We start from the raw sequence: 26722 nt of genomic DNA, 5'->3' as shown, positions 1-26722 counted from the left end.
CTTCCCTGAGAATTGTGGATGACGGCAATTCCTATCTCAGGTGGAGACAGTACATTTAATTAACGCAGTGTTCAACAGATGTGAACACTTACCATCGTTTGAAGGTGGCCCCTAATGAAGACTAACCTCTGGGGAAGCAGCCTTTCCCCTGTGAACCTCGCTCACCTAGCTCTCACTTCTGTTCAGTGATCGGTGCTGGCTATGCACCCACCAATTCACTTGTTACCACACGTAGCTCATTTCTATGCAAACTGTATCCAGCCTTTGGGCAAAGTTTGCATGCCCTCTGCTCCCTGATTTTCACAAGTGAAAACACTACGAAGGAGAACAACTGACAGATTTAATAATGTGCTCCTTCCCATCATTAAAGGGCACCACACAGGTTCAGCAGACAGGAGACGAGCACAGTGCACATGCCATCCAGCTGGCCAATAGAGGTATCTTCAACAGGGTCCGCTCCTCCTACATACAGTCCGATAAGGAACATTTTAATGGGGCCAAAACATACATTTCCTTCCTCTATTTCTGCATTTAGCAGACATGAGAGCTAGACAGTCATGTCAGGGATTATGAAACTGCAATAAAGAGATTTCTAAGCTACCAAGACTACACCAGAAGAACATGACTACATTTCGCCTACTCACTTTCAACCAAAAGTATGCACCCCTTCAGTTGTGGAAAAGTACAGAGGATTTTAAAATCCCTACTTATTAACCAAAATGTAGTCTTCAATGAAACTCTTTCTACTATCACTTAAACAGTTTGTAAATTTCAGGCAGATGGTACTTTTAAAAATCCAACTATCTCCTTCAAAGGATTTTTTTAAGATGCTGATAGACATAAGGTGACACCAGAAAAGTATGTCTGAAAAATGCAATTAGCTAAGGTTTCTAGCAAGCTTTGGAATGTTTTGTTATTAGGGAAGAAGCAGAGAATTGAGAGTCCTCCAAGTAATGAGTTGTCCTAGAAGTAAAGAAACAGATCCTCTCCTTGATTTCTTCTTCATGTTTCTGTGTCCACACAGATTTGGGAATGCACAATAATAGAAAGCCTTAACAATTTTCCAGAGCTGTTTAAAATAATATTTAAGTGCTTAAGAGATTCATATATTAAATCAAAGGGACTTCCCAGTTCTTAGATAAAAGAAAGTTTTGTTGTTAAAAAAGAAAAAAAAAAACTACAGCGAGAAGGCCAAGGATATGGTCTTTAAAAAAAAAAGAAAAAAGAAAAACGGACACCTGGGTGGCTCAGTCGGTTAAGCATCTGATTTCGGCTCAGGTCATGATCTGAAAGTTCGTGAGTTCAAGCCCCGCGTTGAGCTCTGTGCTGACAGCTCAGAGCCTGAAGCCTGCTTCGGATTTTGTGTCTCCCTCTCTCTTAGCCCCTCCCCCCGCTTATGCTCTGTCTCTCTCTGTCTCCCTCCAAAATAAATACACATTTAAAAAAAAAAAAAAGGAGGTAACAACAACAAAAAAAAAACTTCAAAATTGCTCCTTGGCTTTTAAAATGAAATTAAAAGTAATTACTAAAAATCAAACAATCAAAGAAGTCTCAGGCAAGGTTTCAACATGAGAAATGTCTCAGCACTATTATCACTCTAGTGGACATTTCCCAAGGAGGCATGAAAACGTAAAAGAGCAAAAAGAGGTTCAATAACCTTCACTGCCACAAACCTGGGCACCCCAAAGCACTATTACTTGTGGTTCTGCTCAGCTCCTGACAAACCCCATTCATCAATATCTTTGTTAGATCTTCCGAAGGCAAATCATCCCCCCTTAGCATCCAAGCACTGGACCACTTACATGTAACTTTCACCATGAAGCTAGTTTGTAAGCCACTGTCCTCAAACATCAGGATGCAATATTTAGGCTGACAAATATTCAGCATGTGAAAGTTAAAATTACACACTTCTGGCTCATGACGTTAGAACCTGATGTTATTAACCTTCACGTATTAAGGGCACATCATTTATCTCTTTGCATCTTTGATTACTTTGTAGTACCCCAGATGCAGTATCAGCAAAGCACAAGGCAATGTGGGTTTTCAATTTTCTATAGTTCACAAATGTATTTGGTCCTCCCTTCATCTCAGTTTTAGCAGCACCGTCACACTTGGTTCAATGATGTTAATCAATGAAAGACAGAATTTGAAAGCATATTGCAAAACACAGCACGTGAAAGTTGTAACCAGCAGTTATATACTTTGGGAACAATTTATTAGGGCAAACTTCAAGAAACATCTATTAATTATACAATGATCAGATAATCCTTTACCTCTCTGAAACTCAGCAACCCAATTTCACAATTTGGTCAATTAAAAGTGTCATTCATTCTCTTCTGGCCAAAGTGTCCTTCCCCCATGTGCCAATTTAACGCAACACTTTTGAGAAACCACTGCGTCTAAGGCTTTGTAAAGAGGACAGAAATAAGTTGGGTATCCTCTTAATCTCCTCAGACTTGCAATGCCAAGTAGATTCTGGTATGGGCTACATAGCAAAGCCACAAATAAATGGGAACACACGGCAGGGATGTTTAAGTATAAATGACTATAAATCGGAAGGCTTCAGGAAGAAAAACAAAAGTCAACATCTCAGGAACAGGTAGAATTCATACAGTTAAGGCTGGATGAAAAGTATCTCATAGAGGGAAGAACAGGAATGAAGGTTGGTTTGGGAATGTTCTATGATTAAGTACTAATTTGAGGATAGAACACATGGGATAGTACAAACTGAGAGCAGAGCTTAGAGTCCTGAATGCCAAACTAATGACGTAAACAGGTACATAAACAAGTACCTAATGGTGTCTGAAGACTACTGATCTTGGAACTTAGAAGCCAAGTTAGGTCTGGAGGTGAAGACTCTGGAGTTACTTCATTCAGATCAAAAGGTGAAAACATATAATAACTAAGGAAAAGTGCAGAAACTAAAAGGAAAGTCAAGGACAGACAAAAACAAGTGTAGCAGGGATACAGTGCCCCCAGAAGCCAAGCCAGGAGAGAAACTCAAGAGAAGGGTTGGAAGCATCCAGTTCATTTAAGAGATGCAGTCAGATGGAAAGATCATTGGGCTCAGCTGCCATGAGGCCACTGGTGTCCTCAATACAGCAGTGTCCACAAACGGAGGAAACTGGTAGACTTCCCTGTTGAGAAATGGAGGTCTACATGAAAAGAAAATCCAGATTTGAGATTTTGACATTTTCCCCACTCTAAAGTTCTTTTTATAGCTGGGCAGGTTTATCTTTTATCTGAAAAAGGAGAACAGATTCCATATCTGGCTTAGAAACATTCTAATTAATAAATCTCAAAGTGCAACATTTTGACTTTGTGCCATGCCAAGTACAAGATGGAATCCATCTGGAAATAAATGAAAAGTAGCCTTTTGTTTTGTTTTACCTTATCTTTTTCTACACTTTCAAGAGAGCTATATTCATTATTTGTGGGCTGTTACCTAAAAGCGGTCCAGTGCTTAAACCATACCCTGTGTCTGAGGAGCCACGTATATTAGCTACAGAATTACAACTGGACTTTTGCTAGATTCTAAGAAAAACAACTGCAATTGAGCAGAAAATAAATGTGATGTGGCTACCTTCTATAAAACATCCAGGGCAGTCTTTGTTCACAAGTATGTGCCGTGAGAACAAGTATAGAACAGTTTAAGGAATGTCTGAGTAGAGGTTTACTAAACGTTAGATGATTATATTAGTAAAGCTGTGATTCAGGGTGCGGGTAAAAATTAAATGGAAACTGATTTATCAGGGAAGAAAATCCCTTAATAAGTGAAAAGGAAAAAAAAATACAAAAAATTCATCTTATTTAAACCTTATCTGGATGTGACCTATTTTAAAAGCCAACAAAAAAGTACTTTCTGATAAACAAAGCCCAGAATAAGAGCCATTTAAAATTTATTTTGATCTGCAATGCCAAGAGGACATGGTAAGGTTCCAATCTCTTTAAAGTCAAAGGAGAAGAAGAGAAAAACGAGGGCAAGGTAAGCACTGATGAGTTTCCTATGGTTCCATCAAGTAAACTTCAGGTGTTAAACACTAATTCACAGATTTAAAAAAAAAAATCAACTTCAAACAGAGATAATTTCTGGAGGAAGAGGAGGGCAAAAGTCCTAGATAGCTATGTAATAATGGAAGTTTTCAGCCTTTCTCTGTATCATATGCTCACTATACCAAGAAAGAGATTTTGTGTGAGATGGTCACCATAATCATTAAGATGGTTCCTCAACCTATTTTAGAAGAAACAACTGCCTTTTAATATTAAATATTTCATTACTCTCTGATTTAATTATTTCTAGCTGACTGTGATCATTGTTCATAAGCAAATTTTTTATTTTAAAAGAATACTATTCACAGCAGCCATTTACAAAGGGTTTTCACCTGAAAGAAACAGTGAACCACAACAGCCAAATTTAAATAAAAGACAAGCCTGCCCTCTGGCTAAGACACAAACCCAGACAAATAAAAGGCAGTCCAACAGGTATCTTCACCTGGCAATTCAAGATGAAATGGGTTCAAGTGCAGAACCTGGACCAAACCTGTCATTTCCAGGATCTGATACACCTCCTTCTGCTTTCCAAAGAGCCTCCCAGAACTGTCTTCTGAAAGAGGTTGGGGAATGTCTTGGGTCCAACATTTTTCTGCATGGCATCCACTACGATTTTTTGCAACAGAAATGGATATTAGAGTGTCATCAGAGGTTATAAACCGTAAATTTCAGTGATGAGGGGATCTGCACTAACCTTTAGATTATCTAACTATTAGAAGTGAAAGGTAAGAAGAAACAAGAGATCTGTTGTCTGAGACGACAGAATTTTTCCTGTTTTTCCAACGCAACGGAGTAAATGATTAAAATTAGCTTAACGATAACCAACAAAGAACTGTTAATTGCATTCGTATTGTACAGAAGGGTCATGGATAAAAATGGAACTTGAAAGAAATTCTACAAGAAAAATAAAGGCATTATATATATTCTTTAATATATTTCATTTTTACTACAGTAAACCTGAAATGTATCATTCAAAAGACAAAATTAATAACAAAAGCATTTAACATAAATGAAGTTCTTTATTATTCTTTTGTTAATTTGTTTTGATAAATGCTAAGGAGTTTATTAAAATGCCACGAACGGTTTCTCAACCACGTTTTAACAACTAATTGCACATTTCAGGCCTAATCTCACAGATGCTGTCTATAGTTTTCAACCTGCCAAGGGGCTTATGGCTGTTATGAATAAAGAAAAGTCCAGTTTCTTGGAAGATAAAAAGTCCTTAATTCAAATGGACGATTTTTATTTTTAAAGGTGGTCTCAAACTAGATAAAAGTTGGGAGGTATTTTAAGCTACAGAGAGAAGAATAATACAAACTAACTCCTTAGTAACGACCATTTTAGAACTAATTCTTTACCAACTGAATTTTATATACATGAATCTAAAGAGGCTTCTGTTGTTCAGGTGTCTGAAAGAAATATTAAGCCTCGATTTTCTGCAGTAACTTTTAACTTTCAGGATAACTTCTAGATTAAACATTTGATTCCTGTGTCTTCATAAGGTATTGATAAAGAAATAATATGAAAGTACCAACTGATTTATTCCATGATCAATTCCCCACTGCATATGAATAAATGATATTCTAATTCTATTCTCAAATTCAGTTACAAAAGGAAAAATGAAAAGTAGTGAATTTCAAGTATTAGGCAGACTTCCTCAACAAATCTCAAACCTGTCTAGCATTTTATATATGTATGAAGACAGGGACCAGACACTGATTCTAAGCTCAGTCCTTTATGTAAGTAGCTGTATGATTATGGAAATTCACTTAACTTAATCCTTCGTTTTCTCCTTTGTAAAAATAAGATCCTTCTGTAAAATGGATAGGAGCTCACATCCCTCCTATTACTCAAAATAAAATATGATCCTGTGATCACTCTGAATACTACCTGAATTAAAGAAAAACAAAGAAACAAAATTTGTACTTGAGTCGTAGATTTTAGAGGGACCATTCAAGGGAAGTTCAGTCATTGAGAAGTGTTTCACTAGCCAGCTTTACTTTTCCTCAACAAAAAAAGTGTTAAAAGACTCTCAAGCCTAAATCCACATTTCCATGTATACATGGGAAGCAGAACACTGAACATTCTCGCACATATGAAGAAATATGCCCATGAGCATAGGAGATGAGGAACAGGTCTCAGAGTATAAGCACAGAACTAAAAGAATTCTCACACAGGCTACGCAGTTCACTCTACATCTGACCTCAGATAGGTGATTAAATGTATTCTTCTGTTCATTTTCCTTTGTATATGGCTTTATTGATGTAACCTAAAGAAACAAAACGCATATATTATTGGGCTCAGAAAATGTGCTTATATTTTTACATGATCATGTTTTGTCAAAATAAAAGTTGACCAATTATTTCTACCAAGGTATTTACCCAAATAAACCCCATTTACTCCTACATTAGGAAAAGAAGAAATGATCTATGGAATTTTTCTCTTCCTTGCCAGTATCAAGGCTTTGAATTAAATCCAAAAACACCATCCCAGTTCTTCCAATATATTACAAATGGTAATTTTTAAAATTATTTTTTTCTAAATAACACATTAAACATGACTTAAAATCATCACATTAGCCTAATTCCACAACATGGTCTTGATTACACTGCACCAAAAGTTTTGGCAAAAGTTCACCTGCTATCACAGAAACCAAAGAAAGAGGTGGTTGGTTGAAATGTCTACATTTCTACCAGCAGAGACACCAAAATACTAGGAAATACACTCCACTGCAAGTGGAAATAATGCGCTCTCTGCGAGTAGATTCCACTTTGAAAGAAGAGAGTGGGCGATGTGTTAGGGATACTATCTATTTCTTTGGGGCCCGATGCATTCGTTCCAAACGAAAATATTTTAAAATCGTTTTTAAGATGCATGTGCAGAGCTCTTGTTTCTTTATAGTAGCAGCCTTATTTGTTTTCCACACAACCATAATTTAAGGATGCCAATCATTTTAAGCAAACAGCTTGCAAAAAATAAAATAAAATAAAATAAAATACGGGCAAACCAGAGAAAATCTTCTTTATACTAAAACATCTTTTGCACTAAAATAAGTCAGGTTAAAGTCTCCACTATTTATACAAAGTTAATTTTAACCCTGTGCATTGACAGTATTTGATATTTTCATATTCATTTTGGAGAATTCCACAAGACTATCTTAAATTAATTTCAAAGCTGGTTAAAATACTTTTTTCTTTTCCCTTCCAACAAATTTTTAGACACAAACTGCCTAAGACTCAAATGAGAAAAAAAAACTAAATGTCATGTTATTTTACAGCATTCATAATATTTGCAATTAACCCCAAAGAATAAATATATGATTTTTAAATATCACTCTTTTTTCAAGTAAAAATGAAAACTGTGCAAATGACAGAAGACAGAATTTCTCCGTAGTGATTCTTTAGCAATGACCACAATATCTTATCACAGAAAGGTGTGGCGGGGGAGCTGAAATCACTGTTCTCTCAATTTCTGATGCACCAAAATGAGTTTCTGAAAAGAACACAGAAGGAAAAAAAAAGTATGCAAAATAAAGGCAAGATTAATTTGCACTTAATGAGAAATAATGAGGGTTCTCTAATAAAGAAAAAAACCTAAGAAGATGAAGTTTTTCCTCTCCTTTCTGAAAAGCTTAAAAAAAAAAACTAAACTAAATATTTCAAAATCAATGGACTTCAAGCGATCCAAGAGAATTTGGAAAACAGTTCTCTAAAAACCAATCCAGAACACAGGATGTCAATTTGGAAATAATGGAAGCGTATTTCGCTTTAAAATTCGAAAACTTTTCAAAGACAAAAATTCAAGTTAACATCCCAGTGATTAACTCAGGGACCGCTTAGCCAAGAACAACTTTCGGCACTTAAAACATAAAACTGTCAGTTTCCTCTGCTTGGAGACAAAACATACAAAAAGCAAACATTCACTGCTATATTTTCCTAGACATGAAAGACAGAACTAACTTTTATAAAAGGTAATCACTCTAAATATTTCTACCTATTATTATATTTATGCCATAGCTCCTAAAAATCAGTTACACCATCCAAACCTCAGAACCATCATTAGTAGATGGCTACTATTCTAGTGCACTGCTCCCTAAATCTTGATGGAAACACAATCATCTATTGAACTTCACTAGAGCTCAATGCACAAATACGTTAGGCAGTCTGTGCTCAATGTCGCTGAATGTAAGCTTCTATAAACAAGCAAAACTCTCTACTAAAAATCTCGAAGGTCTGACAACACGATACTTGGCATTGTATTTCTTGCAAATCTAAAGCATACTGATGGTGAGGATGATTTAAGTACCCCCTTCCCTGAACCAGGACACATGCATTTCAAATATTATCTGTGATCAAATGGTCAAATTCATATTTGTCAACTTGGAGTACACAGTTTGGTGGAGGCACTATCACTGTCTTCATCTATTTGCCAGAAATGTGTCACAGTTGGTGCTTCCAGTCATTTCAAAACTATACCACAACTTTATTCTTTTCAATGCATTTCCTCATAGAAATGGAATGGCAAGGGCCTGTTCAATTGCAGACAGCAAAATAATATTATTATTTTATAGTACCCAAGTTTCTCTTCTTAACGTCCCCCCAATATACATATTATAAAGAAATGTAGGTAAAAAACCCTAGAGCTGGCATATTTTTCCACTAAAAGTAAAAATCTCTATTCCCTCTTAAGTTGAAATATTAGATCCCAAAGAAGGAAAAAAAAATGGTAATAACGCACAGCAGAATAATCCAGAGGAAGCATGCTTGGTCTCAGCATAACTTTCTTTAGCATCCTGAAATGAACGACATCATGCTGCCCGTGCTCTCTACTTACTCCTCTGAAAGCCATCCAGAGGATTTTCAAAAAGGAAAAATTCTAGTAGTGCTTTCAAATGCCAAATTAACTTACAGGACTTCTAGTCCTGAAGGAAAACAGCACAGTAGTGCACCAGAAACTAGGGAATGCTTTATGTCATGCAAAGCCGGAACTGATGAGTGTGACCCCAATGGGGTTTATCTAAAATTCCCAAGTACCACAGGCAGAGGTCAAAGTCTCCTATGACAAAAATATATAAATAAAGTCACATATTGCAATAGTTCCTTACTTATGTTAAATGGATTGTATAGTATCTAAATCTCTCTTCTGTTCAGATATAGATATATATGGATATATATAGGTATATATGTATCCATACATATCTTTTTAGACAGAAACGGAACATGACACAAACAAAAAGAAGGAAAACCTACTTACACTCATATCTACCCCCCTATTCTTCCATTTCTATTCATTATTGGTCTCATCTTTAAATGTTTATTATTGCCAATGATATATTGAATTATTCAGGGAGTGGGAAGAGCATGGAAGCACATGCTTAAACATTAACAATGATGTACTGAACTCTTCTGAAGTAAAAATACATAAGTACACCCAAATATGTGTAACACTAAAGAGTTAAATGTCTGACCAAGTGAACACGCAAGCACATATACTTGTACATAAAATGTGTGCATGATGATTTTTACTGTCAGCCTAAAACCTTACAAGTAATGGTTTTCTTACTTGAAGTTTATCAGAAGACAAAGAAAAAGTAAAATGTAAATAATTAGGACACTCTTTCAAGAACATAAATTGCCTTAAGAACAGGACATTTAAAAGCAGGATAAACAGTTATGGGATAGAGAGTTAAATAAACAGTTCACAGAAATTGAGGTCTAGATGACGGTGAGTTTCTTATAGTAATTCACCACATCTTACGTTCAATGGATGTAATACAAATTTGTTGTAAATGCAAAGGAGAAACAACTCTTAGGATCTGTTTATAAGTTACAGAATATAAGGCTTCATATTACTCCTTATTTGGATGCAATTGCTTACACTGGCCACTTGTACTCAGTTATTCTCTAAAACTTACCTAAGTTTGCAGAACAGAGGTGAAAAATTTGCAATCTTTAAATAGAGTATACTTCCAATAATAAGTTAAAGATGATACTAAATATAATCACTTGTGTTTTTCCAATTCATAATTAAGTCGATTTATTAACATAAAAATTCGGCTTCCAGATATAGTAAATACCGATTTTAAAGGACCTCAGAGGTACATCCACTAAGTGTTGATAAAGAATTATTAATAATTCAACAATGAGGCTAACATGGACTGAGAAAAATTAGTAACATGAGCCTTGATTATATATATATATACATAAATGGATTGTACAGTATCTAAGTCTCTCTTCTGTTCATATATATATATACATATACACATATATATGTGTATATATATATATATGTAAAACCAGTCTTAATTCATCAGTTGAATGGTACTTTTAAAAGTTAAAGTGAGATTCCCTTTCAAAAAAATTTAATGGCATCATAAAGTAAAGTTGAAACAAAACCCAAAATCTCTTTCAGGAACTTTTATATGTTCTCAACTACTTAATAGTATTGAGAGAATAACTGGCTGATGTAACTACGTCTACATTTTTCAGAGCTAAAGATGATGCCTGGTTAATGACATCACAGAGAAGTCACAAGTAGAAGTTGGTTTTTAATTTGTTTTACCAATCGTGCTCTCATTTCAGAACCAAAATTATAATTAAATTAACCTTCAAAAAGGTGTTGGGATGCATCAAGTAATTAAAATGGATATTACAAAGGCTAAAATCATGTAAATAAATATGTGATACGTTAAAATTCCATTCAGTGCCTGTAAGGCAAAACATTCTATACGAATGAGAAAACAGATATGTGTATGTACATGTATGCACTAAGTTCACATGAAGGCACAGATTCACAGTCTGCACTTGGGCACAGCTCAGAGAAAAATAAAGCTAAAGCTAGATTACTAATGCCTGACCCCTTTGCACATGAGGTGTATCAGAAAATAGAGAAAATAGATTCCACAAACTAACTTCTGCCCTATATATTTACACTATTTATAGATGTCTCTGATCGCAGACATAATATATACTTCTATAAGGAAAAATTGCAATAGTGTTTCACCTGAATTCACTGAAAGCCATGTCGTAGAATCTAATCAAGAAGCACATGTCATATTAGAAGTATCTGTTGACGAAAGTTTCACAAATTCTATCCAAATTCTACAAGTAAAAAAGCTCTGAGGCTTTGAAATATTTTTCATATATTTTTTCTACAGCTAAAATATATTTAGTGTCAAAATAGCAGTTGTAGTGTATCTATCATCCCATACTGGGTTTATTCTTGGTTATTATAATACTCAATTTAATAATATAATATTAATGTTTTCTAAAGCTTGGAACATATATATTAGATACTGTGAATACATTTATTATTCTTCATAATACTATACTACTTACTATCACAAATGCTAAGTAATTAACACAGAAAGCAATTATAAATGCAAATAGAAGAACTATGCTCCCTTTAAATAAAGGAAAAAAGAAACAGAATATGAACTATGGACACTTGTATATTTCCTTCTAACACTATCTACTATAGGAGACTTAAATAGCTGACAATGAGTCACTGTTTATTCAAATGTTAAATAAACTGAATATATGTTAGCTTCTGACTTAGAAGTTTTTGGAACATTTTCCAGAGCCTATTTTGACTGTGTCAATTACCTAGATACCAAAGTTGTTGTATTGTGTTGCTTGACGAAATAGGACATACAGCAACCCTCAAAACCAGTATTGCAAGCCTGGCAAATAGCATCACATTTAGGTGACGCACAGAATCCATCACCCTAGGGAAAAAAAGCATTGGGTCACAGTACAGAGTCTTTACATTTTCCATATTTCTACATAACGTTTTGGGACAGAAGTATAAACTATAAAGTGCCATCCCATAAAAAGATATATTCAGAAACAGCACTGTCACTTAACTGCTCCTCTCAGCAGAAATGGGAGTGCTAAAAAATTTTTCTTCAAAAGCATTTCTTAACAATGCACCGAAAGGTGGCATTTTGATTTATAGCTTTCCGCATTTTAAAAATTTCCTAGTAAATTCAGAGTAGACAGAAGTACGCTAATGATGGCTTCATTACGGTTAGACTCCATACCCATCTCAAACTTCTAGACTTTATGAAGTAGGTCATGTATCTCCTTAAAAGATTCATGTTAAAAGGGCAGAGTTAATGGTTTCACATTATTAGAATCCACCATCAAGGTGTATCCATGTATTATCAGTCCATGTACATCCATACATAAAACACACCCATAACAGCATGCACATACCAGCAATAATTTAAACACAGTGTAGTCATCATGGATACTTCAAGCACTTGCAGACCTTTACAATGCTAGGCTTCCTCTCACATTAGAGGTATCCTAGTAATAACTACCAAAAAAAATTACATAAAGCAAAATATGTTACCTTAGTTCAAACAATAGTGTAGTTCATTGTACAACAGAAAGTGTCATCCTTAACCGCTCAGGAACCAGATAGTGGTGGATGCTTGGGAGCAGAAGTGGTGCGGAATGGTTTGAGGCAAAACTGAAACATATTGTTTAAGTAAACCTTAAGGGGAGGGGATCATATGCGCAATTGATGGATTTTTTTTTCTATCATCTCCCACAAAGCCTCTCCAACCCCTCCCCACCACTGAACAGTAAACAAACTGCTGATATCAAAGCACTGCTGCTCCAAACACCACCCTCCGCCTTTTTTCCTTCTTGCTACACTTTATTACTGTTCACTCAGTTTTGAAGTAATAAACCAACATTCATTAAATAAAAATGCAATCACAGAGAAACCAGTAACTTTAAATTTATGTTTGAAAACTCTATGAAACATAAAGTAAGACTTACATCGAGACACTCTCACCATGCTGACGTGAACAACTTCTAGCTTCAGTTCCTAAGGTCTTCCCTGACAAATCCGTAAGTAAAGAAGTAGTTACCAGAGAAACAGTGCCCCTGATGTGGACTAAAGTCTTAGCTCTCACAAGAAAAACTGAGAAAGACGTAAGTCAGGTTAAGTCAAAACTGTCAAATGTCTACGCGGAGAGCACTTCAACTTCCCTGAATATGAGGAATGCTTTTTATAAGTGTAAAAAACATAAGAGACATTTTAAGGTATCTCCGTGATACCTAAGTTCAATATGTATTATTTTTAAAATGTGCTCTGTGTAACAACAACAACAACTCTCAACAAAAAAAACTCTTAAAACAAATTTGGGGTTAAAAGCCAAGTCTAAGACAAGTACCCATAAGATTTAAACCTTACGAACGATTCACACCAGAAATGTCGATACTCCGTTCTGCCCCACCAAATGGGGTGGAGGGCCCCACTTCTGGATGGAGTGTCTTTCCCCAAGGAAGGAAAAACTGGCACAAATCTTTTTGCCCTCTGAAAAGATTTTCCTACTTGCCAGCTTCTGAAGTTGCCCTGATGCCAATCAACACCACCAAGATGTCCCTTAACTGGAGAAAGTTCTATTTGCCTGTGTAAGATCAGGAAGAGAGTAAAGGACGAATTTAAAAAAAAAAAAAAAAAAAAAGGAAACTAAAAACACTGTGTGATAAATAGGGTTAAAATATTATCATCTGAAATTGTGAGAATAAAAGAACCACCGGTAGAAACAAACTGAACCTTAAAATTAACGCTTTCAATCTAAAAATATATTTTTGTAAAGTTTCATCTATTTTCCTTCCTCCGCACATAAAAATGATTAATGTCACAATTAAACTTCCACATTTCAGGCTCTTGCTAACAGGTGTAGCATTCTTTATATAAACACATCCATTGACCTGTCGCCATTGATAATCTTAATTAATTCATGTCAATTGAAACAAAAACACATTTTTTTCCAAATAAGAAAGAAATAACGCAACACAAATACCCACTCTCCCCAAAACCCAAAAACTGTTTAAGTTACGGTAACCTGAAATGCACCAGCCATCACAGAGAGCAATTGGAGAAATCCAGCAGTGCTCAGCAGGAAAGATTTTTAATAACAGATTGAAAAACAAGAATAAAAATAACTACATCAACAGAGCCTTTCTTCCTCAGGCCACAAGCCCGTTCTTACTTGAACTTTTTTTTTTTAAAAAAATGGCATTTTGGCCACTAAAACCAATCCAGAACATTATTAAAAGTTAAAAGCTACCAATTACTTCTGTCTGTTCTTTTAAAGCAAAGTTTGGCATTACGTCAGTTGGTTTAAAGAAAACAAGAAAGAGAGAAAGAGTAGGAGAGAAAGTTTCCTGCTTGTATAAACTAAACCACCAGGGAAGGTGTCTAGCCACTTGTAAAGTATTTACTGCAGGTTTTTAAAGAGCTAGAAACGTTTTAAAAATTAAAAGTTTTCTTTCTTATTCTTAATGAAACATGCTTAGGAACAAAAGGCGTACCCTTAGTGTCTTCTTGGGGGTATTTTGATATTATTTGTATTTTAATTACAGCTTTGAATCAGAAAATGATTCCCAATGATGCTTCACATTTGAAGTGCATAGCTAATTTCATCTTTGCTTTTGCTACTTGGATTTGTGCTCTTGGAAAAAACAAAAAACAAAAAACAAAAAAAGGGGGGTGGGGGGGAGTGACAAAAAGTAGACATTTTGCTACTGTAACAGCTACTCCAGCTACCGCGACAAGTCATGCTTCTTCCTGAACTCTTAACAATTCAAATAATTTTCATCCATAGGTCCTTCCCCAAATTCAGCAAAGAGGTCTCTTTAAGCCCAAAGATCTCTTTCTAAACTAAATCTGGTTCTACGTTATGATACCCACCAGAGAACCAAACGAAAGACCAGTGAGTTTGGTTCCCAGGCATCTGAAACGCACAGTAACACAATACTAGAGCTGACCATAGGAGCAGCATTAAAGACATTATTAGTAAAGGTCATATTTATAATTAACCAAATATCCTATACAAATAAACAAATAGCCTACGACCCACTGACACTTGAGGAGAAAATTTTAAAAGTGGTTATTCCCTCTGCAGCACTGTTTGCTACTGAACGGTAGTATAAAACAACAGTTGGCATTTTAGCATATTTACTTTAATCCACTGGTTAAAGCTTGTAGGAGATAAATAATTTTGATGATTATTAAAAAAACTCTGCTTAATTTTTTTCAAGGGGAATCACTGCAAAGAGCATTAGCCTTCTCTATACATGACAATTACAAGGAACTTCAGAGAATTAGATGAGATTTCTACTTGGCAAGGGCTAGAAGTTTCTTCACATTTCACCTAAGGGGACTGTGCAATTCCATAAATTGTAAACCTATTATAGTAAGAAAGAATTCATTACTTTCTGTATGATATCAAAAGACATAGTTATCACGTAAAGTAAAACCAAGTCTAGATATGCTGTCATTAATTTCCCCAAATTTCATTAAATAATAAATAAAGTAGATAAATGAGTAAACAAGACTCAGAATTAGTTATCAATGACATTAGTAGTTATAACCAGCAAAACGGGGAGAGAAAGAAACCTGTTACCTGAAAGCTTGACCAAGGATGAACAACAGACAGCAAGTCCATAAGACCTGCCTGTTTTTATCAAATTGATTGTAACTTGTGAGCTATTTGGGACAGAACTGTCTCAGTTTATAGTTTTCTGTGCCTGCCAAAAACAGATGCAGACTACCACACTAGCTGTCCTGCGGAAACTAAATTAAGCAAAGGCAAATACCAAGTGGAAAGTTGTCAGTCTGTTGAATGAATGGCTTCATTTTACACACCAGAGAATATCTTAATAAGAATATGTTTTAATGTGCACCAGTCACTTTATTTTAAGTGCATCGCTTATTTCAAAAATACTAATTTTCCCTTTAAATCAATTGTAAACACCTGCCCATAACGTTCTTAAAGTCTATTTTTGTTTTCTACACAATAGCATAATGTTATTACATTATTATTTGCTACCAAAAGGGGTAGTGAAAGAAAAATATTTTTCTAGATTATATGCATTATTAAAAAACATTTAAAGTCCAGTTATCAATATTTGTACAGATTTCAAAATCAAAAAAAATTCTAGCTCAAAAACAATTTGCCACAAGTCTTTCTAAAAATTTCAGTAATGTTTATTTACTTCCACAAAGAAGGTAAGAAAACAGTTTATTAAAACTTAACACCCTTTGGCATGTCTTTATAGGAATGTGCAGATTATTAACTGCAAACTGTGTTCTTCCTTTCTTTCTGTCTGTCTCTATACACACACACACACACACACACACACACACGCGCGCGCGCACACACACACACGCACACACTCACCAAATAATAATACCAGTAATAGAAACATCATTGAAATACTAAGATCTTAAAAGCAGCTTTTCCACAGATGCATTCATTTCCCTGTTTTGAAGTTTCTCCTTATGAATGAAGATTCCCTTATGTGTATTACAGGAGGACCTATACTCTGGAAATCAGAGTAAACTCAGGAGGAGTATGTGACTTAAAAGAAAAGTAAAAATAATACTGAAAACGTCGAAGAGGCATGTGTAACTCACTTACGATTAGCACACGATTATGGATTCTAACCTCTTTTCAAGTAAAAATTTTATTAACTCGTTTAGAATATTAATCATCAGAATGCTGAGCTCTAAAATCAACTCAGACCTCACAACTACTATGACATTCTTCTCTTTACTTTTAATGTTACCTTTCACAGACAAAGGACAACATCTAAATAGCAGCAGACCCTTACAGCGTGTAGAATTCAAAGGAGTGACAAACTTTTTTGTAAGGAACTTGCGATGTTCCACCATTTATTTGGAGAGTGTCAGACTCCATTGTTATGTGTGGGAAAAGTATTCTACACACAATATATCCTAACATATAATAGATATATTGGGAAGCTGTAAACATCAACTCGCTCATGGTAAACAATACTCGGCCAACAGTGTATCAATGAAGCTGCGGAATGCCTCGCATTTAGAGAAATCAAGTCATAATGGGGCATTAAAACTTTATCCCCCCGTCAGGAGTTTTATTTTCAGGTTGTTCATATTAAAAAATAATCATCAAACTTTAGCACGTTTGTGGCCCGGTATATTTAACTCAATCTAGAGATGTTTTCATCCAGGGGTATAGCTTTAAAAGGAAGTTATGAAATCTGAGGAGAGATAAGCTCTAAGAACAATATGTTTGACTTAAGATTAAGCATGTCATTAATAAACTTTCACTTAAAGGTAAAAAAAAAAAAAAAATCTTCCAAACGTTGGTATCATTTCCAGACTGTCCTGTCAGCATCACAACTTACAGGAAACGCTTCATCTTCCCATACAAACCCTGTATTTATTCACAGCCCTGGCATACTTGGGGAAAGCAAAAAAAAAAAAAAAAAAAAAAAAGCCCACACCATTTTAGAGCTACTTTGCTTTTTTACATTAAGCGGTGGAATATCTGAGAAAGCGTTCTAAGCAAATGAGCAGCATGTAAGAAACTTCACAGCAGTGAGCTCAGAAACTTTCATTCTCATTTTGTCCACGTCAAGAACTGGCCGCCTGCATTACTTTCCTTTGCTGCCCCTTGCATTTTTAACTCTGGCAGCCTTTTCTAAATGATCAACTTTTCCTAAAACCAGCAGGAAAGTAACATGATGCCAGCAAGATCCATAGGTTTTAACTCAAGAGCTGGTGGGCTTTGAAGTAGTGGTTAGAAGGTTCCTATTTTATTTTTGCTTTGAACAATCATATTTTAGCCAACAACCAGGCCTAGAATTATCATTTCTTTGTAATTTTGTCTCCGGCCCTATCTGTATGTTCTCTCTGTACTTATTTTCCCTCTTGGACCCTTCCCTCTTCACCTGGTGCATTTACAAAGGTTCAATGAATCTACAAAAGTTCAATGAATCGGCCCAACTTCTCTGCGATTTAACTTCTCCGCTAAGCTTCTCACTTCACTTACCTCACTTAAAACTCTAGCCGTGATTTTCCAAAATAGAATAAGGATGAACATTCTATCATAATTTTGATTCATCAATTAAGATCCATCGCTCTTACTCAAAAACTTTCACAGTATCAACTCTGAGGCCTAAAAAGATATGAGGAAGTAAAGCAAGACCTAAAATTTAATCAGCCCAAGATTCCCTCTGAAACCCACCAGTCCTACTCGCCTTCTAACTTAAATTGCTTTAGAGTCTTCGGGCCATAAAACAGTTACTGACCTCCCTGGGGAAAGGGGGAAACACCACCATCTCACACAGGTACTAACAAAAAAGCCTTCCCAGCCACAAAAACAGCTTTGCACTTCAAACAGCTCCCACCTCCGCCTCACCCTCAAATTATTCATGGGGTCCTATAATCCTGGAGTTATTTGAAGGGACAGCGGTGTTTGCCTTGGCCTTTCAAAGATGCGTTTCTCTGGAACCCAAACAGGAACTAGACAGAAGGCGAAGCGCCCGTCCCCTGGATGTCCCACCGCTGTCAGGCACTTAATCACCGTCCAGTGTCCGCTGACCCGCGACACATGGCGCATCATCCGCACCGCAGAGGAAGTCTGCCCCTTCCTCAGCCCCTACGGAAACGCCTGGGCTGAAAGGCCCTGCCACATGGCACCGACAGGGCACAGACCCCTCAGCCGAGCTTCCCTGAGCCGCGCAGAGGCGGGTGCACCAGGGGATGCGACACCCTCCTTCTCCAGCCCAGCTGGGCCTTTAAGGCAAAAAGTTTGAAGCCTGGCTTTACAAACTCTTCAAAGCCAACGCCAGTCCTGTGCTGTTTTCCCACTTTGGGGACCCCACGAAGGCCCCTCTCTGAGACCCTCCCGACCCTCCCAAGTTCGCCCAACTTACTACTCTGCATGCTGGTGCCTAGTCTGCTCCCAGCTTGTCAGGAGCCCCAGAAAACTTGCAGCGGCGGCGGCGGCGGCGGCGGCGGCCCCTCGGGTCCAACCACCTCCAGCTCCTCCGCTGCGCCCGGTAGGAGAGAATTAAAATCAGCCAGAAAGAGACAGCGAGGGGGAGTGGGACTGCGAGGGGGGAGGGGGCACCGGCCTGAAACTTCTTTTTTTGGCAAATGGGGATTTGTTTTTCCTCCTCCCTGGCGGCTGAACTTGACCCTCCTGACTCCAAGGGCTACTGCAGTTTGAAGTCGCTCGTTTCTAAGACTCAGTTGTCTCAGACCCACCAAAAGGAGAAGAGCAAGGGGGGGAAAGAGAGCAGAAGAGAAGAAAGAAAGAAAGAAATCACACGCGCAAAAAGGAAGAAAGAAAATGCATGTGAAACCCGAGAAGCCTGCGCTTGGCTTTCTGCACACTCTCCCTCTGCTTTTTTTTTTTTTTTTTTTTCAAAGAAAGTCACTTTTAATTCCCAGGGCTCCCCGCTCGCGATCGCCCACATTTTGCGCACACACGCGCGGACGCAGCACTCGCGTCGCGGCGCCCCGGGCCCGGCCGAGGGGCGCCCGCGCCCCCCGCCGCCCCCCGCCGCCCCGCGGCCCGCCCGGGCCCCTCCTTACCTGTTGATTAATCGTCAAGAACACCCTCGGCAGCCCGAAAGATGGTGGCGCGGCGGCCAGAGCCATGAACCGTCTTCTGTTGTTTGCAGAGTTGATCTTGGATTATTGGGGGGGAGGGGGGGGGGAGAAAAAGGTCTTTCCTGCCTCCCCCCCTTTCCCTTCCCTCCCCCCCTTTATAAAAAAAAAGAGAGAGAGAGAAAGAGGGAGAGAGAGAAAGAGAAAGGAAATAGAGCAAGGATGTGCCCGGTGCCGGGTGGGAGAGGGGAGGGGGTGTTGTTTTTTGTTTAAAAAAAAAAAAAATAGGAAGGCGAGAGAGCGATCGAGAGGGCGCGGGGTCTGGAGAAACGAGCAGCACCAAAAAGAGGACGCTTGAGATTGCAGTGAGATCGGGTCTTTATCAGAAATGTTATCGCTTGTCAGGACCTCAGTCTCCGCGCATTACGTCAGTTTCAAGACACCAACACTATTAATATCAAAGGAGCCTTCGCGGAGGAAAGCGCCACCCCAGACCGAGCTCCCTTAAAGAGACAGCGCGCGTCCCCGCGCCGCCGCCGCCGCCGCCGCCGCCGCCGCCCCGCCCGGCTCCGAGCACCCGCCGCCGCCGCCGCCCGCCGGGACCGGCCCCGGCCGCGGCGAGCCGGCTGCGCGAGAACTTCGCCCGAGTCGGAGCGCCGCAAATGAGAGCTGCGCGGTGCCGGGACCCGGCTACCTTCCCGCCCCGCCTCTCCCCCCTCCTCCTCCCCCACCCCCATGTGTGAACGTGCGGGCTGGAAACCGAGGAAAAAACCGAAAGCTTTAGGAATAATGTGATAAAGACGAGGACCTACCTGGGGGGGGGGGGGGGGGGGGGGGCAGGTGGGGGCCAGTGCGTGGCGGCCAAACCGATGGTACCAGAACACCCGGAGATGCTATCATGAACAATCAAAAGAACTCTAAAAGTGCTTTTACCTTTTCGGATGTTACTTTCCCTTCTCCCTCCCAATTAAACGACGCAGAAGTGTGTGTGTGTGTGTGTGTGTGTGTGTGTGTGTGTGTGTGTGTGTGTGTGTGTGTGTGTTCGCGGCCCTTCCCCCGCCCCTTTTCTAGGACTGGAAGAAGTCTTAGGACACCTAGTCGGTGGTCAGTGTTTCCCATGCATTTGATGGCGAGAGGGCTGAGGAGAACAACTTGAACTCTATCCTGAGTTGGAGAAGTGCGGACTGAGGTTGCTATGGTTTTCTGAGCTGGGGAGAGGCTAGCAAGCTCAATGGGTGCTTAAAGGGGGTACTACAAAATAGATAAAATGGGAACATTATTCAAATGCTGCAAGATTAATACCTGCTGATCTTTGGGGGTTTAGTAGCAGATAAGGAACTCTGAATTAAAGCATGACATTCTTTTTACTACTTCACATCTCCAAATACTCTCATTGTTAAGTGAAATTCCCTCCACACGAAGTTACTGAATTGAGCGGGGTTTTTTTTTTCCTTCTTTTTCCTTTTTTAACTTCTAAAGATCAACAATGCATAAAAGAGTACCATGACAGGATTCAAAGTATAGTAGGTGTTAAAAACTAAGTAAACATTTCTTGGGCGTTTGGACTTCATTTTCTTCAGTTGGGTGACTTTAAGTGGCATGTTTTTCCTCTAGTGAAAGTCAGTTTAAGCTAATTTTGTGCTAAAAGAAGAAGCATCCTTCCTTCTCCAAACTACAAAATGATTAAAATTAGAACTTTAGAGGTACAATCATGAATCTGTGAAATGAAGATGAAGTAATTTCCTCCAAAATATTTTCCCCTAAATGATTCTTGCATCTCTTAAAAGATGAAAATATATTTTAGAAACATCAGAAGTGAAAAAGCCAATCATAAAAAAAAATTAAACACTTAAGCATGTGCTTTTAGAAACTTCTTTTTCTGTAGTCTTCATTTCTACTTAATATACCTACTCAGGCAAATACGTGATTCCTTTTTGTAGCACTTTTCTTCCAGAATAAAATTCGGTAGTGTGTCCCATACACTCTCTCTGAGTACAAAAGCAATAATTCTTTTGCAATAGAGAAACTAGTCAGGTAAAAGAGTAGTCAAAATACAATTTCACAATGAGGCAAACTATATATTCCCTCAAGGAGTAAGAAGACAATGAGCCTCAGATGCGGAGTTATTCATATGTTATCATCAATTTAAATTAATTTGGGAACAGAGTTAGATTTATGTATAGTCCTGCTTCCAGGGAAAATTAATATCAAAATCTTGAGTAAATCTCATAGTCAGCTACTAATGACCACCTGCATATTTCCACACTAGAGTCATTTAATACTGTCCACCACCAATTTCCACTGTAAAAAATATTCATATATTAAATATAGACCCTTATTTTCTTTTTTAAGTCATAAATTAGCTTACCAAGTTTTATGGAAATATGCACAGCACAGCGAGAGGCATTTTTATTCAGGGAGAAAAAAAGGATCTGAGTGAAACATTCTTTAGCCATGACTAACTAAAAATATGAGATCAAATAAATTTTGAAATAGGCATCTCAATAGTAAAACCGTTTGTACTTAAAGGGTTAATACCACCTAAGACTGCTGGAGCTGGTATCTAACTGATAAAATCTGAGGCGGTGGCATCATAGCAGCAAAGTTAAACAGTACAATATATCACAAGGATTATCCCCTAATCTCCTTTTGCTCCCCAAGATTTAAAGGGCATTTTAAAGGGGGAAGTAATCTTCCTCTCCGTCACCCTCAAATCTAAGGCAATCGTTAAGAGTGTAAATTTACTCACATGAAACAATCATTGATTAAATTGGTTCAAAAAAATTAAATTACATGCCTTTGCAAGCACAAAACCCTTGAGATGGCTGGTGTTTTTCCACCTGTAATAATACAACATTTGACCATTAAGTGTACCCAAAATTATATATTACATAAAAAGTTAAAGCCAATGGTCTGAGGGTGAATTATGTCCTTTAATTGAAAGGATAAAGTTACCCTTCAGGTACTGAAGCCAACAAATTCATGGTCACTTAAAAATCTAATGAATGAAGTTTCACGGACTCAATTCTGCTGAAGCTTGCCTGAGACATGAAGAATCTCTTCATGTTACTTTTTGTATTTCAAGTTAGAGTATAGCAGATCAAAATGCTGTCTGTATCAATCCATTTACATTAGCCACAAAAGTTCTGTAGAGAACTTAATAAAAGCACATCTATTTTTGTGAACTTTTTCAAGCAAATTACTTATTTATTTATGAAATAATTTATGAAGAAAATTTTTACCTCATGCTTTAGATACATTACATATGCTCTTGATTGACACAATATGTTTAAGCTCAAAGGCCCTCGTAGCATTTTTTTAATTCTAGTAGGAATATTTCAAAACAACCAACTAATACATGAGATCATAATTGTTTGACAGTTGTTTTTAATATATAAAATAAGTTATGTATATTGTTTTTCTTCAAATGTTTGTTGATTTGTTTTTATAGTCCTGACATTTGCATGGCACAAACTGAATTAGGGGAAATATTAAAGATTTATTTACATTTATTATCTTCTGCTGTCAAACATATGCAAAGCTCTTAAACCTATTCTCTTCTTTTGCTTTTATTTACAATGTGTTTCTCAACAATGGAGCCTGGATGTGAATATAACAACCTGTGCCTTTATACAATACATCAGAAAATAAAGAAGAAATTAAGAGAAATTTTAAAAAGCAAACAAAAGAAATAACTTCCAACTAAAATAACTTCTTTATAATCTTTCATAAGTCTGTGATTCTGGAATATTCTCTTATGGCTGGACCACTGATGAAACAGTGCCTTGAGCTGTAGTAGGGCTTACTGTTTATTAAAATTACAGAATGCACTTTTTCTGTTTTACTATTTAAACGTCCTTTTCTCCCCTTTTCTTGTAGTTTATTCAGCAGAGATACAAAGAGGGATTAATAGTTAAGCACAAGTGTACTTGTTCTACATTTTCAACCTTTTAGCACATAACTTTAACTTACAGTTCCAGTGCCTGTAATCACAATGATTTTACCTGATGGAACACGTATTTCAGAAATGTAATCCAACTGTTTACCCTAGCACGTCATAAATTGCTATCCCTTTCAGAAACCTCAAAGATTGACAACTGTTGGTCCTAAATACCTACTGCTATAACACATACTATCGAGAAAATATTTATGTATTATTTGCTCTCAAATTAGGACTAAGTCATGTAAAATGGAAGACCATTTTGCCTTCCAGAATATCAAAAACAATTGTTGAAGTAGTCTGCCTTCCTTGTCCTGGCACCTAAAGGAACAGAGCATAGCAAAGATGAAGTTCCCTCAGTCTATTCCTTCTCCCAATCACACACCACTCGAGCGTAAAAGAAAAAAAAAAGACTGTTCTGCACAAATTATGATCATTTTCCAAACTACCTACTGCTGAACACCTCTGGGTGAATTTATGAAAGATAAATTCAGCTTTAAATAGCCTGTATCTGGTATTCAGATTCACACTTAACACTTGCCAAACCTCCCCCCTGCAATATCAAGCAACTGCCTAGTTAAACAGATGGGCCTGCAGCCCACCCTAAAAGCCAACAAACATAGGCTTTATTTAATTAAAAGAGGAAACAAATTTCCGAGGTGTAGACACACACAGGCATGCACACACACATGCACGCACACACACACACACAACATCTCTGCCAAAGGTGCCCCAGAATAATAGTAAGAATTCCTGCTTTTTCAATAGGTTTTATGAATATCCAAACATACACTATCCATTGGATTGAAAGTGTAATGAAATCGATCACTCAGAGCTGTGTGTTCTAACCAAACCACCATGGGAAATAGCAGGACTCACTCCATTCTCTTAAGTAACAGACAGAATTTTCATCTGAATTAACCCAGATCCACCATGTGACTCTGAAGAGTGGGTATTTTCCTAATGTTCTTCACATTTTTACCCTCTGCTCTATTATCTTCCCTTGCTGTACTCTCTCATCCCATCCACTCTCCAAACTACGCAATTAACTCTCAAGTTGCATATAACAAAGCCCAACACTCAATTTTGCCTACTTGTCACACTGAAATATTCCACCAGAAATTCAAATGTGTGAATTTGAATGATATGATATATGTCTAATACCATAATTTAGGAAGAAGAGGCTATAAAGACAAACAACATGGAAGGAGGAAGGAAATAGACAAACCCTATCTCTGTTAAAGGTATGAGTCATCCAGACCAGAAACCTCAGACATTTGACATCTTTGGTAATACCCTCTCCCACAGGCCCCACATCCAATCAGTTACCAAGTCTTCCTATTGTTTATTTTCTAAAGGCTTTTGTAACTCCTACGGCCTTTCTTTCCATCCACGTGGACCCTTCCCAAATTACAAAGTTCTCTCTTCCAATACATCCCATTGAGCTTCCCCTCTTCACTCTCTCTCTCTCTTCATTATTCTAAGGAGCTACCAGATCAGATCATCAAACTTCTGCATTTTCCATTCCTCAGGACAAACATCCCATGACTCCCAACTAACAAAAGAACAGCACCAAAGTGCTATAGGCCATTCAAGTCTTCCTATCATCTAGTTCCAAACACTTTCTGGTCTCATTCTTCACTCTATTCTTCCACACAGGCCCATCTCCTGACCCACCAAGAGAGACATTCCCACATCTGTCTGACACTTCAGAACGTTTTTTTGTTTGTTTGTTTGTTTGTTCTAATACTTACTGGCACCTTGCACTTGGAAGGCCTTGAAGGGCCTTTCATTCCAACTCTCCAGGCAAAATACCGTCCCTTCTAAGATCACACTCAGATTCTGCCTTTCATATGAAGCCTTCCTCAAACTCCATATCAGAATCAGCAACGTAAGAAGTAAGCTTCTATCGGTCTTACTTTCGTCTCTAGCTTGGGATTCATCATAGTGACTTGCATAATGCTGCTTGTTGACTTCGTGTCCCACCCCTACTAAACTGTAAGATTCTTGAGGGCAGAAGACCATCGAATCATAGGTATTCAGTAACATCTGTTCAGTCGAATTTGGAGATTGTAACATCTTTACATTTTACTTAGAAACACACTATTGAGCCCAAGTTTCAAACGTTCCATGTGGCCTTTTCTTCCTCTCTCTCTTCTTTTTTTTCTTTAATACATATGGGCTGATGCACCATGTGCCAGTTGAAGCTTCTGGGTGGTCTTCATCTCCGCAGCATATTTTTGGCAACGTATCAGAGAAGACGTTTGTCCTCCTCTGAAATATTGTCCTCATTATCATTAAGTTTGGGTTCATGATTCCATGTTGCTCTAAAAATAGTGAATTAAATGATCTTTAACTAAATCCTAGGCATTAAACTGTGGGGGTATAGAAAATGAGGTTAAAGCTGAGAAATTTTAGATGGGGAGGGATTATTTGTAGTTTCAGAAGCCATAAGAACATTAATGGTGTTTTTCTCTATATTATTTAACATTAAAATATTAAATCATTTTAGCTTAAATCTATCTATCGATATCTATTAATTTTGCAGATGTTAAATTATCAAAGATGAATGTGCAGGTTCCCACAGGGATCATGTTTCATAATGTATTATGAATCCCACGGAAGTGTGTGTGTGTAAGCATGTGAGCATGTGTGCATACATGTATATGTGTCTAGGAGCATGTGATCATCTGGAACATGAAAACTTTGGTTTAGTTAACATTCCATGTTGGTGTTCAGACAATTGATTTATCCTTGGTTCATCTAGATAACTTGAATGGGCTGGTACTTAGACAAGCATGTAGAAAGACCCTAGACTGTCAGCTTCTGGAAGGAAGCTTCTGTCCACGTTCTCTTTCCGCCATGCAGATATGTAGATGTAGATACACTACATCACCTGGGCCCTCTTGCCATTTGGTTTCTGGAGGGGTTTGACCACTGACATCATCAGGTCAGAGAATGGGAAAAACAGACAGGTTACTTTTTCCCTTGATTCCTCCTGTCCAGGCAGCCTCTCTACCAAGGCTACATGCTTATAGGATTCCAGAAATAAGCTTCCTATCCCTTTGTGATTTTAAGCCTAATGGCAGATGCTTCTGGCTGCTGGTAGACCCTGGATATTTCACTATCTCTTTCTCCCTAACTGTTGACCATGATTTTGTAAATGATCCTTCTTCATTTAAACTCTCTTCCAATTCTTCTTTGAGGGTGCCATGTGTTATCTGCCTAGACTCTGACTGATACAGAAGAACTTGTGATAAAAGCATCTTTGTACCCTAGCGTCTAACATAGTCCTTGTAATATAATTTAATAAAGTTAAACAAATAT

The 26722-nt window shown here is 37.6% G+C and overlaps 1 protein-coding gene across 6 annotated transcripts in view; it reads right to left on the bottom strand.

The window, feature by feature from the left end:
* TRPS1 (transcriptional repressor GATA binding 1) overlaps positions 1–19966 on the bottom strand; it is a 258255-nt gene extending 238289 nt beyond the window's left edge. For 2 of the 6 annotated variants that reach the window (XM_086695104.1, XM_086695108.1), the window contains exon 1: positions 19441–19966. Coding sequence is in view for 1 of the 6 variants with exons in the window: in XM_086695107.1 (XP_086551233.1) it covers positions 18777–18786 (10 nt within the window). In the remaining 5 variants the exon portion in view is untranslated. Of the gene's footprint in view, positions 1–12405; positions 18743–18776; positions 19327–19440 lie in introns of those variants that run through there. The other 4 variants (XM_086695105.1, XM_086695106.1, XM_086695107.1 and 1 more) reach the window with 3 other exon arrangements.
* Positions 19967–26722: the final 6756 nt, after the last annotated feature.

The sequence above is a fragment of the Puma concolor genome, chromosome F2 (genome assembly GCF_028749965.1).
Source record: "Puma concolor isolate L17-30 chromosome F2, mPumCon1.1.hap2, whole genome shotgun sequence".
NCBI lineage: Eukaryota > Metazoa > Chordata > Mammalia > Carnivora > Felidae > Puma > Puma concolor.
This window is presented reverse-complemented; position numbering and strand designations above follow the sequence as displayed.